General features: G+C 24.5%; 3 protein-coding genes across 3 annotated transcripts in view; 2 read left to right on the top strand and 1 right to left on the bottom strand.

Moving 5' to 3' along the window:
- Bm6821 (polythreonine protein, putative) overlaps nt 1–1,558 on the top strand; it is a gene marked incomplete at both ends in the record, with an annotated part of 19,874 nt that extends 18,316 nt beyond the window's left edge. The window contains 2 exons of the mRNA XM_043082721.1: nt 418–480; nt 1,537–1,558. Of these exons, the coding sequence (XP_042938655.1) occupies nt 418–480; nt 1,537–1,558 (85 nt within the window). The remainder of the gene's footprint in view (nt 1–417; nt 481–1,536) is intronic.
- Nucleotides 1,559–2,342: 784 nt separating this feature from the next.
- On the bottom strand, nt 2,343–5,935 carry Bma-dscc-1 (Uncharacterized protein; the record flags this gene model as incomplete). The annotated part of the gene is made up of 10 exons (XM_043082722.1): nt 2,343–2,520; nt 2,908–3,011; nt 3,297–3,442; nt 3,764–3,973; nt 4,084–4,175; nt 4,345–4,472; nt 4,781–4,943; nt 5,076–5,179; nt 5,304–5,384; nt 5,867–5,935. 10 exons carry the CDS (start codon nt 5,933–5,935, stop codon nt 2,343–2,345), a joined length of 1,275 nt encoding a protein of 424 aa, XP_042938656.1.
- Nucleotides 5,936–12,046: 6,111 nt separating this feature from the next.
- Nucleotides 12,047–13,999, top strand: Bma-akir-1 (MGC80188 protein, putative; the record flags this gene model as incomplete). Its single annotated transcript, XM_001893260.2, has 6 exons — nt 12,047–12,238; nt 12,628–12,720; nt 12,834–13,025; nt 13,197–13,286; nt 13,578–13,665; nt 13,911–13,999. 6 exons carry the CDS (start codon nt 12,047–12,049, stop codon nt 13,997–13,999), a joined length of 744 nt encoding a protein of 247 aa, XP_001893295.2.
- Between the last annotated feature and the right edge of the window lie 510 nt (nt 14,000–14,509).

A 14,509-nucleotide genomic window follows, 5' to 3' on the forward strand; every position in this document is an offset into this window, starting at 1 on the left:
AATAATAATTCTTGAAAACATACACAATGAGATAAATATGCTTAATTTGCATACAGTATCAAAGTGATTAATAATTAAATGGAATAAATTTATAAAAAACAAAATAAATCAGAAATATATTAAAATTATAATTTACTAAAAAAAAAAAAAAAAAAAAAAAAAAAAAAAAAAAAAAAAAAAGAAAATTAGATTATCTATGCGAAATTAAAAATTTTAACAATAATTTTAAATATAATAAAATAACTTGCATTTTATTTTTTTATAATTTGGAAGTTAAAATAAATTAACATTTATTAAAAGCTATTTTCTTCATTCTATTTTATCCTATTTCAATTTATTTAACAAATTTTTTTAAATTCAATAATGCCAACTAAAAATTCATTCTCCAATTAAATTTAAAATATAATTTAATTTTAGTGATACAAATATTGGCTCACCAGGTTCAAAAGCATTAGAACAAAAATCATGTGAACATATCGAGTACGTACGTTTATTTATTATCATATTTATATTTAAAATAAAATTAAAAAAAAAAAATTTTACAAAATGTTGAAAAAATTTGAAGATTTATTGAAATCATTCACTGATAGGAAAAAAAAAAAAAACTTCCAATAAAATGATTGGAAAATAATTTTCAACTATTAAAGGTATGAAAATGCATTTTAGTCTTTATGATTTAATTTGATAATTACAAATGAAATAACATTTGATTTGGTAATTATAAGTGAAATAACATTTAATTTGCTAATTATAAATGAATTAATTTGATAATTATAAATGGAAAAACATTTAATTTGATAAATAAAAGTGAAATAACATTTAATTTGTCAATTATAAATGAATTAATTTGATAATTGCAAATGAAAAAAAAAACATTTAATTTGATAATTATAAATGAAATAACTCAATAAATTTGATAAATTACAAATGAAATAACAATTAATTTGCTATGTGTAAATGCAAAAAACATTTAATTTGCTAATTATAAATGAATTAATTTGATAATTATAAATGAAAAAACAATTAAAGTTCAGAAAAGAAAATAAAAAAAAAAAAAAAACATTTAATTTGATAATAATTATAAATGAAATAACTCAATAAATTTGATAAATTATAAATGAAAAAAACATTTAATTTGATAATTATAAATGAAATAACAATTTAATTTGATAATAATTATAAATGAAATAACAATTAAAGTTCAGAAAAGAAAATAAAAAAAAAAAAAACATTTAATTTGATAATAATTATAAATGAAATAACTCAATAAATTTGATAAATTATAAATGAAAAAAACATTTAATTTGATAATTATAAATGAAATAACATTTAATTTGATAATAATTATAAATGAAATAACAATTAAAGTTCAGAAAAGAAAATAAAAAAAAAAAAACATTTAATTTGATAAATTACAAATGAAATAACATTTAATTTGTTAATTATAAATGAAATAACAATAAATTTGATAAATTACAAATGAAATAACAATTTAATTTGATAATAATTATAAATGAAATAACAATTAAAGTTCAGAAAAGAAAATGCAACGCAATAGAAGAAATGCTAATGAATATGTTGATAAGAATGGTATATAATAAGAAAATTGTAATAAATATGTTTTATTGTTTTATACAAAATGTTTTCACACTTTTAATAAATTACTCTTTATGATCAATTAAAAATTATAACATCATTTAAAACTGCCAAATACTTTTTTTTTTTTTTCTACAAAGAAATGATATTCTAACTTAATGATTATATTTTGCAAATAGCTAAGATTAATTGATTTTTAGGACTTTTTTTTTTTCTATTTAATTTCAGTATAGATAAAGTAGTAGCAAAATATTGAAATTATTCTGAATAAAATTAGCTCAGTCTAATGCTATCTGGCATATGGAAAGTAAAAATTTAAAATATTAGCATTTTTTGTGATGTTATAGAAATAAGTTAAAATGAAAGAATTTTAATGAGTAAATTCTATAATTGGTCACAATATTATTATTATTATTATTATTACAAGCAAAAAATATTTTAAAATCTTAATAACTTATGCAATATTTAACAAGTTATAGGTTAAATTTTGAACCAAATTGAATTGGTTTTAGATGAAAATAGAATGTCAATCAAATTCTACATCATAATTGAAATATCATAAGAGACGGTCTAATCCTTATTTTGTTGATCGATAAATTTTGATCATCATTTTATTTAACAAACTTTGACAAAAAAAAAAAAAAAAGCAATTAGGAAACATATACAAGAAAGTATCATGGAAGAGAGAGAGAGAGAGAGAGAGAGAGAGAGAGTAATTCCTAAGTAAATGTTGCACATTTCAAAAATTACAACAACATTTCTTTTAAACCGACTAGCACCTTTTCACCATTTACAGTTGTTTTCTGTCGGCAACAATTCACTAAAAGTTCATTTAAATGTCGTTTCGTGGGACAAAGATCACTGAGATATTGCTGTATAATTGATTCTTTCCAAGACTGCCGAAGAGAAAACAGTAATTCTAATCTGTAAAAAGTAATCTTAAAAAAATTTTAACTAAAAAAAAAAAAAAAAAAAAAAAGATCGGTATGATAACACAAAAAATTTTTGTAAGTATAAGGAAGTATGGAAGGATTTGCGACTAAACTAACATAACGATTTTCCCTTCTTAATAACAAATAACGCTTAATTTTAAGCTAATTTTTCTTTTTTCTTTAAAAAACTAAATTCAAATTTCGTAAAAAAGGTTAAACTGAATTCTAAATTAATACACCAATCTTCACATATATAATGAAACCGTGGATGTGACTAATTCAATAATAATTTAAACAAATAAGCACAGTTTTTGAAAATAAACCATCTAAGTTCCATTCGATAAGCTAAAATAAATCATTACAATTAAACTATGCAAACCTTTTAATCGGCTCTTCCGGCAAATCTTCAATGTTTAAGTAACGGATTGTCTTCCCGGTTGTCAGTTCCTCATCAATGAATGCTAACCCTTCCAGGTATTCCTCCTGAAATTCAAATAAAACAATAAAAAGGCTGAACTAAAATGACATTTAACCCTTTCATTCAGTGAATATAACATAAGCATCAAATTTGGTAGTTCAACTTATTAATTCATTATTGTTTCATTATTAATTGCAACCTAAAGAGCAAACATTAAGCGAACTTCCATTTAATGTTGACTCAAAAAGTCGAGCAGTTAAAAATTAAAAATCAATAACCTATAAAGAGTTAAAAATCAATAATCTCAATTCGTTAAAATTAAGTAAAAAATTGCGAATAAAGAAAATTACCTTGAACTCAACACCAATTGGTAAAAGTTGTTGCAGAGCTTTTTCGAAAGTATCATACTCGAATTTTACAGCTGCGCGAAGAAGCTGTGAAATTTTTGCTCGACAAATTGCTTTTTCGTTGATATGATACGTCACCGTACCATTTTCTAAAATTCAAAATCAAAGTTATGTCTTCACTTCTTTATATTTAAGCATGATGGTTGATGATATCTTATAGATTTAACTATAAATAGAATGAATAAATAGAAATAAACTGATGAATTCTTATTCTAGAAAACTCATAAATGATCATTCAGGACTTCATCAAAATATGCATTTCAAGAAAACCGATTTCTAAAATCCATATAATATATAAGAAATTGCTAATCATCAGTCTTAAATATAAAAAAGTGAAGACAATACAAAATATTTAATAATCGTAACAAACTATTGGTGATTAATAATAAAATTTGTAAATGTACAAATACCTTTAACAACATTGCAATATTTTTCAATCAACCAATTAACTGCTTCTACAGGAATATTCTTATCCGGAAGGTATTTCTTCAAAGCTTCTTTCAAACATTCCAAACCAACAGATTCAAGAATGATACCTGGTTCTTCATCATCATCCAAACAATCCACAAACGCTGTTACAAGACGATCATGAAATTCTGCTGATAACATCCGTACATATCCTAAAAAAAAAAAAAAAAAATTAATAGAATACTAAAAATAAGAATGTTAAAATGTCTCCAATAATTGAATTTTTTTTTTTAGCAGAACAGAAAGTATACGATTAACAAACCATTTAAAGTTATCACAGGTAAACGCTCGAGAGCTTTCTGTAATTCTACTTCACTCATCTGAACAACATCCAGTAAATCGCCAACAGTAAAACTGAAAGTTTTTTTTTTTTGAAAGTAAGCTTGGCAACTTTTAAAAAATTAAATAAAATTTTATATTGATGAATTCCTATCTCTTTTAATTAAAATTGGTAAAAAATAAATTTGTTACAAATTACTAAGATCAGTACAACATTACAAAATACTTCAAGACTATTGCTTACAACTTATCGTTTCTGTTAAATTCCTCATCCCATTCCAATTCACTCTCATGTAGCTTTTCTTTCAATCGCTGAACTGATGCAAAGGTCATTTGTCGTAATTCTATAAAATTATTTTTCATCCCTATAACCTATAAACAAAATTTTTTTTTTTTTTTTGAAAGAAACACATTTATTTCAGTTAGAAATGTTCAGTGGTCAAGTGATTCAAGTAATTTAAGCAAACCAAGATTTCTTTTCAATTTCAAATAAAAGATACCAAATGTAATTAAATAACATGTACTTTACTTTTACTTTTAACCATAAATCTTGAATAACTCCATATATATTTGCCAGGAGTCCACGCTCATTTAACTTGTATAATAGTCTTAATAATAGGAACTCAATGAAATAAAAGTAAATATTATAATCTACAAAATACTAATGGAAAATCAAATACCTTTCTAATTGTTTTAATGCCTTTATTAGCATTTGCTTCATCGCTAAAGTTAAACTCTGGCAAAAGTAATAATGCATTTGATGTTACGACTTCCTTTACATCAAATGTAGTATCATGCGTACACAAAACAGGACTATCTTCCAGTTCACCACGAATAACAAGCCTGAAATAATTTTGAAATGCTTAGAATCACATAATTTTTTCTTCAATATAATGAATTTCATATTTTTTACGCTAAAAACAAACCCTCAGAAACAATCTTTTTATTTTCACGAAAAAAATCCAAATTGCTTACTGTTCACCGGCTATTATTCGATCAGCTAATGATGGACTAACTTCAACCAAACGATAATCACCCGAAAGTAATGGTGATGCAAATTCTAAGCATTGTAATTCAGTCTGTAAAGAAAAAATAAGAAAAAGAAAATCTAAACTGATGGTTAAATACAATTTGAAATCAAAAATTTGTCACTTTCTAAAATTACGTTAGAAAATAAATTTATGAAATACCGCATAAAATTACTTCTGTATCACTGTTAAATGCTGTTTCAGCCAAATTTTTTCTTGAAATTTTATCATTCTGCATGGACACTTCATTGCTTGTCTGAAAAAAAACTTCCAAAATGCATTCTTGATAATAAATAATAAAATCTCTCAAATAATAAAATAATAAAAAATCTCTCAAAAGCTTTAATTAAATCAAAAAGTTGACATATACAAGTCATCATTCTTACCTTTATCCTACAATTACGTTGTTTTTTTTTTTATTTTATAGAATGCACTTTTAGGTGCCATATACTCAACTAAGTTTAACCTTCACTTGGCTTTTTCATTTTACTGCTTCAGATATTCTTAAGTATTACTATTTGAAGTTAATCCTTAGATATTACTATTTGAAGTTTATCGTTAGGTATTACTATTTGAAGTTTACCCTTAGGTACTACTATTTGAAGTTATTTATAAATTCGACATCAACGATACTCTGATGATATAATTGAAAGATTGAAAATTACTTGAAGATTAACGCTACCACATTTTTTTTTTTTTTTTATTTTGAAAATAGATTGAAAAAGTTAGAAAACTTACAGAAATAGAATTAGATTCACTAGTTTGTTCCAAATGTTTTCTTGGAATTCTCTTTACAAATTTATCCATATTGCCTGGCTGAAATGATCACGTTTTACGCTAACACGTGCTTAATTAATACACAACATCACGTGTATTACTTGCATTTTAGCTTCTAAGTAAGACTGATCAATTATTTTTAAATGTTTTAAAAATGTAAATTTTGATAAATGGACAAGTTTGATAGATATGTAACTTCTTGTCGGATTACTTTAAACTTTTTAATTATATGCAATTTTATTAATTAATTAATTAAGTTGTGGTGTATGAGTAGTGGATATTCGAAAGTACACGTGTACGTGAATACATGGATGAGAGTATCTGAATAAGGCCACGTCATGTACACGTAACCACGTATCTTCGTATCATTTCGTGAACATAAACTTAACTTGAATTGAATTATGCTTAGAAAAAGTAATTTTCCATAAATTAAATAGTCTACGTGAACAATAATTATTATTCATCCATGCTTTTATGCAGTCACAAATGCATGCATTCTGCATAAGCATGCATTTATGCAAGGTTCATAGCTAAATGCTATTGCATGCGCTGCACGCTTATATGCAACATGCATTTATATAGCAATTATTATTGCATGTAGCTAATATAATTTAAATCAAAATTCTATCATACTATTCTCAAATGAAAAAAAAAAAAAAAAAGGAAGAAAAAACTCGCAACTTTAAATTTGCATTTCGCGCTTGCACTGCAATGTTTCGCATGCAGTAACTTGCATAACATTTTGCAGCGTTGTATGCAAAACATTTCCAAGGTTACAATAAATTTTCAAAATATTTTAGGAATGTTGAATTGTTAAAAAAAAGAAACGAAATAAATTTGATATTTTTCCTATGGATGACATTAATTCATTCTTTTATAAAATTGAAAATTAAAATTCATAAATTGTTGAAATTTTTAAATTTAAGGGAAAAAATAAAAAAATATTATGGAGAAATGATAGGAATAATTTAACGTTTCATTGTGCAAATTTTTGTATCTTTACGTGGTTGCAGCGGTTTTTTTTTTTTTTTTGTTTACTCGTATCATATTTACGTGTTACGTGCCATTCATCATAATTTACTTTTTTAATGATTACTTAGATTTGTTTAATTTATTATTTATTAGCTTAAGTTAGTGTTTATTAGTTAATTCATTGATCATTTCGTGGTTGCAGTGGTTCTTTTTTTTTTGTTTACTTCTTTTGATATTAAATTTTCCGTATCATATTTACGTGTTACGTGCCATTCATCATAATTTACTTTTTTAATGATTACTTAGATTTGTTTAATTTATTATTTAGATTTGTTTAATTTATTATTTATTAGTTTAAGTTAGTGATTATTACTTAATTCATTGATCATTTCGTCTACTTATTATTTGATTTAATAATTACTTAATTTATTTAATTGTTTAATTTAGCATTTGTTTAATTTATTTGATTATTTCATTTAGCGAATGAATGTTTGATAATTAATATACAAAAACGGTTTTTCTTTTTTTTTATAAATAATTAAGTAACCATTAAAAAATATATATATATTAGAAAAAAAAAGTATTATTAAAAAAAATATATATTAAAAAAAAAAAAAAAAAAAAATTAGAAAATTAGAAACACTTAAGTGATAGGAAAAAATAATAATAATTAATTTTGTTATCATCATTCATACAATTACTAATGTTTAGCATAAGGTGAATGATCGTTTGAAAAAATGTTTAAATTTAAATTCATTTAATTATATTCAAAATAAATACATTAAAATGTTTTGGCATATGTTTTTTTTTTTTTTTCTTTTTAGTTTCTTACAAAAGTAGAAATTGAAATAATTTCAAATTAGAATTAAAAATTTTTTTTTTTGCTGCTATTAGAAAAGTATGTTTTAAATTGTTTTTGAACCTTTAAAATTAATATTATTTGGATGGTGAAGTTAGCATATCGAATGATTGAGTAATAATTTTTTTAGTTAGTTAATTATATATTTTATTCTGCTCCTTTTTTAGAATAATATAAAGTTTTAAAAACTATATTAAATAATATGTAGTTTAGTTTAGCAAATTCAAAAATAAGGAATCAAAATTTACAAAAATAGTAAATATGATTAAAATTCTTTAAAATAATATAAAAAAAAAAAAATAATAAAAGATGAAAAATAATTTTATAATAAAATATAAAATAATTTATAATAAATTAAAATAATAAAAAGATGAAAAAAGGAAATGTGAAAATTAATTAAAAAATGAAATTAGAAATTAATTAGGAAATTAGGAAAAAAAGAAAATGAAAACTCTTTTTTTCTTTTTTCTAATAAATTTTTTTTTAACAAATATTTTGTTATGTCAAAGCTAAAAATTGTTATAATTAAATGATAGTATCAAAAAAAAAAGAGAAAGCAAACAATTGCTGTACAAATAATATTTATAAATGGGTTGAATAGATGGAAATGAGAATATTTGCTTGTAAAAATATGCAAATTTTCTCATTTTTATTTAATTTAGCTAAGATTTTATAAAAATTTTGCAAAGAAAAAAAAAAAACAAAAATTACAATAAAATTACTAAAAAGCCAATAAAAATTACTGAAAGTACTAAAATTACTAAAAAGCCTTTTTCATTATATTAAATTTATAAATTTGGAAAAATTTTTTTTTTTTGTTTCAAAAAAAGAAAAGTAATCAATTCTCAGTGTAACATTCAATATTTATGAAAATAAAAATTAATATACTTAGAGAATATTTTTTTTATAAAAATTTAAAGAAAAAAAAAATTGCGAAAAAAATAATAAAAAATTATATTTTGAAAATAATTTTAAAGTATGAAAGATATGGCGCATGTGGCGTAGATAATTAATTAGCCTCTATAAAAGGTTTTTTTTTTTTGTTTATTTTATATTTTTATTTTAAATTGATTACCATAACGAACTTTTTATTTATTCCAATAGTTTATTCTATTATTTTATTTTATTTTTTTTCTTCAATATTTTGATAAATTTGGTATTTCAATATCATTTCAATATATTCAATATATTCATTATTTCAGTATATCATTTCAGTGCATCTACTTATTATCATCTCATTTCAATATATTCATTATTTCAGTATACCATTTCAATATATTCATTATTTCAGTATATCATTTCAATATATTCATTATTTCAGTATATCATTTCAATATATTCATTATTTCAGTATATCATTTCAGTGCATCTACTTATTATCATCTCATTTCAATATATTCATTATTTCAGTGTATCATTTCAATATATTCATTATTTCAGTATATCATTTCAGTACATCTACTTATTATCATCTCATTTCAATATATTCATTATTTCAGTATATCATTTCAGTACATCTACTTATTATCATCTCATTTCAATATATTCATTATTTCAGTATATCATTTCAATATATTCATTATTTCAGTATATCATTTCAATATATTCATTATTTCAGTATATCATTTCAGTGCATCTACTTATTATCATCTCATTTCAATATATTCATTATTTCAGTGTATCATTTCAATATATTCATTATTTCAGTATATCATTTCAGTGCATCTACTTATTATCATCTCATTTCAATATATTCATTATTTCAGTATATCATTTCAATATATTCATTATTTCAGTATATCATTTCAGTACATCTACTTATTATCATCTCATTTCAATATATTCATTATTTCAGTATATCATTTCAATATATTCATTATTTCAGTATATCATTTCAGTACATCTACTTATTATCATCTCATTTCAATATATTCATTATTTCAGTATATCTATCCATTATTATTTATTCAATAATTCTTTCATGTAGTATAGCAGTAATAAAATGTCATTTCATCATGAAAATAATAGTTAAAAAGCTGAGAAAATATTCCCATAATTAGTTAGCTTTTTTTTTCTTCTGCTACTAAAAAAGAATGTTAGGAATTAAATATTTCAATTGATTAAAATATTATTTGTAATAAAGAATTGAAAAAAAAAGAGAGAGAGAGAGAGAGTGAGAAAGAGATGATCCAACTAATATTTTTGTTTATTAAAAGAAAATTAAAAAAAAGAAAAAATATTTGGAAATAAATACAACATCGATTGTCATATGAGATCATTATTGCAACATACAACAGGATTGGATCGAATCGGATTGGATCGGATCAAAACGGATCAGATCAGATAGGTATATAATAATGTGGTAAAGATTTTATAGCTCAACATTCACTTCCAGACTATTGATTATTCTATATAATTTATTCATTTATGAGAAATCTTCAGTGAATTATTATTTAACATCTAAAAAATAAGCATTATTTGCATTTTAGCTTCTAAGTATAACTAATTAATTATTTTTAAGTGTTTTAAAATTGTAAATTTTGATAAATAAACAAGTTTGATAGATAATATGTGATTAAAAATGATAAAATGTATGTAATTTTTTGTTGGATTATTTTTTAAACTTTTTAATTATATGTGCAACTGATTTTTAAAATATGACAATTGTACGTATAATTTTTTTTTTTTTTTTTTTTTTTTTGGATAATTATCAGATTTTTGTTGTAATTTTAATTTGATTTATTTTGATTAATTTCAATTGAATTATAAATAAAATTTAGCATTTTACGAAATAATAACAGCAGTGTTTTAAGTAATTCAAATATTTGAATATAATAAATACTTCATGCAAGTATAACTTAATTTTTTTTTTTTTGGAGTAAGGAATTTTTGTTTTACCATTTCAAATTAGTTGACTTATAATCTCCAAATATTTCATAGATAGACATTGCCCTAGTAAATTTAACAACCTTGAATTAAATTTTGAATGAAATTATTCTAATTCTATCTGCAATTATTTTCAATTGTTAATTGTAATATTTTTAAAAAATAGGAAATAAACGTCACATCAAATTAAATCTATTTTGAATTATTTCAATTCCATTCATAATATATCATTAATAATCTAACAAAAGCAAAGCAAATAATATTCACATTTGAAAAAACATTTAAATTAGCTGTATAAATTCTTGTTTTTTTTTTTTTTTTTTTTCAAAAATGAACACTCTTCATAGAGTGAAATAATTGTGATTGAATAAATAGTAGTAAATAACTGAAAATATCCTCTGGGACAGGACTTTTTCATTTCGACTCTGCACAAGAAAGTAGTAAGAAGCAGCGTGATGTAACCAAAAAATCGGACCGATGTTAGATTGGCGGAGAACGGGTCATTTTGTAATTGATAATTGGTAGGGAAGATGGGAAGGGGTGAGGGAAATTCATGTAGCTTTAATGTTATATTGACTAGGTATACTGTTGATTAGGTATTCCTCAATTAATATTTTTCAAAAAGTGATGAGCTGGCGTAGATTGCGTGGAATTTAACGTGGAATTTTCCGTGGAAGTTATTATATATGTGTAAAAATGTTGTAAAAATTTTGTACAAAATAAGCATTGAATACTGTATCACTTTTATCGAAAAATTACTATACCTTATTATGATTTACTATGATTTTTTTTGCAAATTACCTAAAGTTTTTTTTTTTTTTTTTGACTTAAGATTGTAAAACTGGGTTTTATATCTTTGTTTGTCTTTATGTTATTCTATTCTCTAACATTTGTTCTCATGTTCAAGTTTAGTTTTATATATAGATATGTGTATGATGTTCTATTGATGTTTATGTTAGAGAGAGCCAAATTTAATCGATAATGAAGTACAAATACTTGTGTACATACAAGTGAGCGTGCTTATCGAAACTTATTGATAATACTAATATAAATAATTGTGACAGTAATGATAATAATAAAATAATTCTTTCAAGAGACATTTTCAGTTGTTCAAGAAATGTTTTTTACTACTGTCAGTGTTTACATACTGCTCATAGGCGATAGGAGGGAGGGAAGGAAAGAATGGGAGGAAGTTAGGAAAGTACTGTGGGATACCTTACAATTTTTGGACAACATTGTTGATGTCATTGAAAATTTCCCAGCCAGTATGGTTAAGGCACAATGCCTCGTATACGTTGTAATACTTTAAGGTGTGCTTATTGCTTCTAAAAGTACGGCATTCAAATATGCAGGAGAAAATGAGTGAAAATAGTTTTGCAGCATATTTTTTCAGGTAAATTTAACTTGTGATAGTGCGATTTATCATGGCTTGCGGAGTTGCGTTAAAGAGGCCATACGATTATGATGATTATCTACTTGCGGAAGGAAGTGAAGTAAAACGTGCACGTCATACGCAGACACATTGCTCACCATTCCGTGCACAAATTGGTACTATTGCTGCGTCACTGCCAACTTCAGGTGCACCGAGTGCTTTGATGCAACTACGAGATCCAAAAGTAATTATTCTTTTTACACGTTAATTCTAGATTACATTTTATGTAGACACTGAGAAAAAGTTATGTTATTTGTGTTATTGAATTAAACAACTTATACGGGGAAATCGTTTTGTACTAATATCGAAGGAAATGTTTAGTCTGCTGTTGTCAAAGATTCCATTATTTGGTAAGGTACTTGTCATTAAGGCAATTTTTTTTGTTCGATTAAAGAAGTATTGTAGAAATACTTTTGTGCATTTTCAATGTGCAGTGTATTTCTGTTCTGTAGCGGTGTTTTTTCCAGTAGAGGAGTTTTTTATTCATCTTTTTATGATATTTGGAAGAGTTTCTCTTTAATAAGAAAGAAAAGTTTTTTTTTTTCAAACTTATGTAAGCTGTTGATTTTGCAGGATCGTGAGACCTACGATAATTCACCATTTGCCCGAGTTGGCAATAATTTGCAGCTTTCATCTGGACAGCTAGAATCATACTTACGGGCTGAAGTAAGTGATATATTAAGGAATGCATATATGTATATGAATCACTTTATTTTTACTGTGCTTTAGGATTTTAATCTACTACATTCTGGGTTTCGTATATAGGACATCATTTTCAGGTGCGTTATCTGAAACGTCGGCATCTGATTCCACATCGCACGCTCACTTCAAGCGGAGTGAGCACAGGTAGCGGTGAAGGGAGTGCCGTTGTACAGCATTACGGGTCTCATTTTTCTTGTAATGTAGCATCTGGGAACGGAACAAATTCAGAACATGGTTATCGTGAGGCACCATTATCACCTAATAATAATGTGAGCATTACGAAAATTCTCGAAAAAGTCTTAAACTAAATTATATTTAATCATGTCATAGAAAAACAATGAATGGGTAATTGACCTTCAATCATTGTAAGCGACTTGTTTACACTATATCTGCAAATTAATCTGTGCGTATACAATTTATGTTTATTTATGAAATTTTAGTCGGGCAGTGAATCAGAAGGTGAAACAAATATGCAAAAGACATCATCAATGAAGGACTTGTACGAGAAACCACAGTTTTCTCTAAAACAGGCGAGCTTTTGAGCCTTAAGCTGCATTTTTTTTTGATGGGTGATTAGTTCCACATAATCACCAAAATCAGAATAATTATACACATAATTGTCCTGCAAGGATTTTCTATTTACGGGCAATTAAGAGCCTAACAAGTAGCTTGCATACTTCAGCAGATGTATAAACGCCTGTTGGAGTAAAACTACTGTTACGTTGTTAGGCGGAGAAGAAGGATAGCTGTCAGACAACTTCAGGGAATAGGTAGAGACTGCTGCGTGATTTTGTTAAATTCCTGATTTTTCCTGTTTTCAGGTGATGATGATCTGCGAAAGGCTGTTGAAGCAGCAAGAAGTACGTCTTAGATATGAATATGAAACAGTATTGAACCAGCGTTTAGAAGGTAATTTTTGCTTATTGCATATTTTATTGAATATGTTTCTTACTTTTTTTTTTTTTTTTTTTGCAGCAGCTAGAAAAATATGTAATTGTATTATTGATTTTTATTTTGAAAACATTGCCATGCCACTCTCCATCTTTTCTGCCTTGCTTTTTAATTTCTCATAGGTTTCTTCCTTCAAGGTTGAGATGTATTTATTTCAAAGCATTCCAAAAAATAAATTTTTTTCTTTTTTTTTTTTTTTTTAGAGCAACATGAGCAATATGTGCAATTTGCTCGCGAACAAATTGAACGTCAGCATCAGGATGATGGTGTAGAATTGTCTTATCTTTCCTAACTTTGAATTTCTTTTTTCATTCACGCTAATGATGTTGGGTAAATGATTTCATTTCCTTATTCGGTGGGTATTTGTCCGTTATGACAATTACTCTAGCGGTAATGTCTTATAGTTCATAGTTCGTTGATCCCTTTTTTTTTTTCTTATTATGCTCCCTTTATTAAAATTAGACATTTCTATACTTTTTTGAACCGTTTTTTTACTTTTTCCCTTACAGGTGATTTTGTTTTTTGGTTTTTTTTTTTCGAATTTAAGAAGTACATAAAATGGTTATATAATAGTTGAAATTCGTTATAAGCTATTCTTAAAAATTTTCCACTTCTTTATTAAGATTTCTGTGATTTGCGGAATTTTGTTTGATCATTTCTTTTTTGTCTTTGTTATAAAGGATTCACTACAATTAAATGCTTCTTCCGCTAGGATGCATGCAATCATGTTCATTATATTGTGGAATATTGGAAAATCTTTCTGACAATGATGGAAGTAAATAATATGCATAATTAAAAAGTT

Source organism: Brugia malayi (genome assembly GCF_000002995.4).
Source record: "Brugia malayi strain FR3 genome assembly, contig: Bm_007, whole genome shotgun sequence".
Lineage (NCBI taxonomy): Eukaryota > Metazoa > Nematoda > Chromadorea > Rhabditida > Onchocercidae > Brugia > Brugia malayi.